Source organism: Dasypus novemcinctus, chromosome 8 (genome assembly GCF_030445035.2).
Source record: "Dasypus novemcinctus isolate mDasNov1 chromosome 8, mDasNov1.1.hap2, whole genome shotgun sequence".
NCBI lineage: Eukaryota > Metazoa > Chordata > Mammalia > Cingulata > Dasypodidae > Dasypus > Dasypus novemcinctus.
In genome coordinates, this window is record NC_080680.1 from 17,997,431 (window position 1) to 18,001,674 (window position 4,244).

At 45.3% G+C, this 4,244-nt stretch overlaps 1 protein-coding gene across 1 annotated transcript; it reads left to right on the top strand.

Moving 5' to 3' along the window:
- Window positions 1-206: 206 nt before the first annotated feature.
- Window positions 207-3,523, top strand: LOC131279581 (NUT family member 2G-like). Its single transcript, XM_058302854.2, has 2 exons — window positions 207-1,072; window positions 3,177-3,523. The coding sequence occupies exons 1-2, from the start codon at window positions 345-347 to the stop codon at window positions 3,307-3,309; spliced, it is 861 nt and encodes a 286-aa protein (XP_058158837.2). The 5' UTR covers window positions 207-344; the 3' UTR covers window positions 3,310-3,523.
- The last annotated feature ends 721 nt before the right edge of the window (window positions 3,524-4,244 follow it).

The window sequence follows — 4,244 nt, forward strand, 5'->3', positions numbered from 1 at the left end:
CATAACTGTTGTCCCAGTTTCAGTGATTTATCAGTGACAGTGTAGATTTAGATATTGGTGTTTCTGATGCTATTCTGTGGTTTTGCTTGAGCTGATATTTTATTCTTGTTATTCCTGTAAGCAGAACTGGGATAGTCTGGTAAATGTCCTTTTGGGAACTAAGAATGAGGGGTAGCTATTATGATTAGATTAATAGAAAACTATCTTAGTTATGTCTGGGTAGATCTAGAGCTGCTTAGGGGAAGAAATGTTTAATAACCATGTTTTGCAGCTATCAGTTTCCTAATGAGTAAAGGACAGGCCCTGATAGCCTCAAGAGTGTAGCCTTTGTGACCTCTAAATACATGCATTTCCTTGTCTCTACAGCATCTCCAGTGCTGGGACCAGACATGACCATGAACTCTGGAGCCTCCCTGTATCCCATCACTGCCCTGCCAATCCCCCCACCCATTCCTGGCCCACCACACCCACCTCCCTGTGGGCCGCACCCACCCCCAGTCTTGAATCCATCTTTCCTTCCTGGCAGCTCAGTGCTGCCTGCTTTCCCCAGACCACAGTTGGTGACAGGAAATGGGGGCCTTGTCACCAGTGGAACTGGAGGTGACAAAGTCATTATCCAAATCAGAAAACTAGGGGGACCAGCAGAGCCCCCTCCTACTCAGCTCTTTGTCCTTCCTCAGTTGCCTCACATTTCAATTGACCCAAGGATCCTCTGTGGGGGTGCTCAGCATGCCCCTCCTGGCATCTTGAGAGCCTCTGCTGGGGAGCCCTTTATCCCAGGCTTGGCTGTAGGGTGCACTCAGGCTGCTGAGGGAGGCTGGACCCCAGGCCTTCCTCCTCAAGCTCCACCACCAGCTGCCCAGCTGGCCCCTAGTATTCCTCCAGGGAATGCTTTCACCAGGCCACAGGGGACCTCCAGGGAGGGTGGTCCTCCCTGCACCCAGTCGACGGATGACTCCTGTAATCCCAAGAGTGTTTACCAGAACTTCCGACGTTGGCAGCGCTTCAAGTCCCTGGCCGGGAGTTACATTCCCCCAAGTCCTGATGCTGAAGCTCTTTCCTGCTTTCTCATGTGAGTGACTTCCTCTTGGAGACACATTTGATTGTTTTGGAACATTCAGATACAGAGGACTAGGGGGTGGATTCCCAGGTTAAGGTCTCTAGAAATACTTGACAGTAGGTCATGATTAAGAGAAGATGTATTTCTAGCTTATGACTTATTTTCAGGTGTCTATCGCAATTGATACTAACCTCCCTATATTGGGTGTCCAGACATTTTCTACTTTTCTATCATCCTAGTAATCATTTACATAAAAACTAACAATCAGAGAGGTGTCCTGTGATAAAATGAGGAGACTTGATTTGAATTGATGTGTGACTACGAACATCACAGACCTCCCCTTGCACTCTACCTTCAAGCACAAGACTTGAGCATGTGTTGTCCAGACAAAGCCAAATCCACAGATGATGGTGGTGGGTGCAGGGATCAGGCAAATCACTCTAGTTTGCCCCCATCCACATTGTTCTGGAGAATTCCAACTAGAACTGGAAGGTGGTAAAAACTGTATAGTCATGAAGTGCTTGGGCTCCCCCTCACTCAATTTGTAATCCTGGAGAGGTGACCTCACTTGGTAACTTCACCTCTAAGGATTTCTTCCTTTTATTTCAGATTATTGCTGAGATGGTTACATGAGCTAATACACTAAGTGCTTCATCGACTAAACATCTCATGCTTTGCTTCATTACATGATAACTAGTCTTTTTTCTTATACTATAATTCTTAGTTTTTGTTATTGTTATATTATTATTATCATTTTAAGGGTTTGGAAAGACAATGGAGAAGAGAAAAATACCTCACAAAAGGCAAAATATCCTAGCTAAAGAGTGTGAATAGATGATTAGAAATGTGGTCCAAGACCATGGGCTATTCTGACTGTGAGACAGAAACATTAGTGATGATGATAGTGTTCTCTTTCCACCCAGAACTGCCATGTCTCTACTCTGCACTGCCCCCAGTAAGATTATAGGTCAACTGCAATAGAGCCTATATCAAACAACAGCACACTTATTTTTTATTAAAACATCTTTTCAAATTTTTAAAAAAAGATTTATTTTTTATTTATTTCTCTCCCTTTCCCCACCACCCCGCTCCTGGTTGTCTCCTCTGTGTCCATTCGCTGTGTGTTCTTCTGTGTTCACTTGTATTCTTGTCAGCGGTACCCAGAATCTGTGCTTTGCTTTGTTGAGTCATCTTGGTGCATCAGCCCTCTGTGTATGCGGTGCTATTCCTGGGCAAGCTGCACTTTTTTTGTACTGGGTGGCTCTCCTTATGGGGAACACTCCTTGTGTGTGGGGCTCCCATATGCAGGGGACACTCCTGTGTGGCAGGACACTCCTTGCGTGCATCAGCACTGCTCATGGGCCGGCTCATCACACGAGTCAGGAGGCCCTGGGTTTGAACCTTGGGCCTCCCATGTGGTAGATGGATGCCCTCTCCATTGGGCCAAATCCACTTCCCTCTTTTCAATTTTTGAACTCCTAAAAATATCCTCTGCCCCAGTGAATAATTCAAGTAAGCCCACCAAATTTCCAGTTTAACAGTCTTAATTATTCTCCCACATTCTTGAACATTCTACCTTCCCTTTTGGAGCAAACCCTGAAATGCACTCGGCAGCCTGATCTGCTATATCTTGAGCCAGCCCAGGGCTCTCTGTGGGCATGGGCTTCAACGACCTTTGGCTTTGGATGGTAAATCCTCCTCTTCATACTCTGATGCTCTGTTTCCCAAAGACTGATAACTTCATAATCACCTGGGATATAGCTTAGATGTTCAGTCTTTTGACTCCTGGGTATATGTGCAGAAATTGCTTTTAATGTTTTCTCCCAGTTCATTCAATACACAGTGCCACTGAAGATACACAGGGAACTCAGGGATTCCAAAATAATCCTTTCATTGAGCTGGTCTTTCAGAAATGAATCCTAGTATTGATATTTGATGTTCAGTCAGGGATCCTCTAGGGCAGATGTACTTAAAATTACAGGGTACACATTGCAAGGAGGACATGAAGGGACAGATGGTAGATAGATATGATGGGGTTCAGGTGATGTTTGTTGGGTGGTGCCAGAAGGGGTAGGAGGAGATGCATGTAGAATATTACTGACATGGCGAATTTTAGCCCAGTGCTTCGATCGCTGGCCCGTCGGAAGCCTACCATGACCCTGGAGGCAGGACTGCAGCTGGCCGTGCAGGAGTGGTGGCACACAAGCAATTTTGACCGGATGATCTACTATGAGATGGCAGCAAAGTGAGTCCCAGGATCCTTGTTAATTTGTGGGGTTTTGTGGCTGGGTGTAATGGAGGAGGATGAAGTCAGACAGGGGTCTTGCATTGTTGGTTGTCAATAGAAGGAATATTTAGAGTACGGGGTGTCAACTAGGGCAGAATTCCCTGGATATTGAAGGATCAACTCCTCCATGCAGTCACTTTCACCTTGAGTACTGGGACTTTTTTTCATCTTCTGTTCATAAGATGCTCAACCTTTCTCTGATATTGGGTCCACAGGTATCATGAAATTGAAGGTATTAGGATGGGGTTGGGGGTAATTCCTGAAGATCCCAGTGGCACTAAGCCTCCAGGTTGTAGGTACTGTGTGGTGGTGACATGTTCTACAAGGCATGTTCCAGCTGTCTGGGCAGCTGGAGCCTCTTGGCATAGAACTTTGGGCCCACCTCTTCTCATAAGATAATGTCCAAATTGCTCCCTGTCATCCCAGAATGAGATAGAGTTGGTTGAGGTTAGTTAGGGGATGCCAGGGTCTCAGACATCCTGGGAATGAGTCATTCAGCTTTTACTGCATATTAAACCCTTGGCTAATACACAAAGCAATGACAAAAAATAAAAACAAATAAAAACGTCAGCATTAGAAATTGAATCATTTCCATAATGTTTCCTTCTACTTTCTTTCCAAGCATTTCTTCACCCCATTTCTTCATTAGGTTTACTGTTCTAAGGCTCTCAGATTCTTAGATCTGGGCACTGATCCCTGCTTTATTTCCAATATTAACATCCCAGATCCCAGCTTGGGACTGTCAGCTCATCTGTATAGTTTATGCTATGACATCATTGGCTTGGGGGTGGTGGCTCACCTTTGTGATCCTGCCATGTATCACACTGGCTAATTTAATTCAACAACCTATACCAAGATTGCTGAAGTCCGCTGGGTCCTAGGTGAAGGAGGGTATAT

Bases quoted from the DNA above. Each gene is read 5' to 3' on its own strand.
- LOC131279581 (XM_058302854.2), top strand. From the start codon at position 345: ATGCATTTCCTTGTCTCTACAGCATCTCCAGTGCTGGGACCAGACATG. The intron at 1,073-3,176 runs GTGAGTGACTTC...GGCGAATTTTAG, and splicing joins GCTCTTTCCTGCTTTCTCAT to CCCAGTGCTTCGATCGCTGG.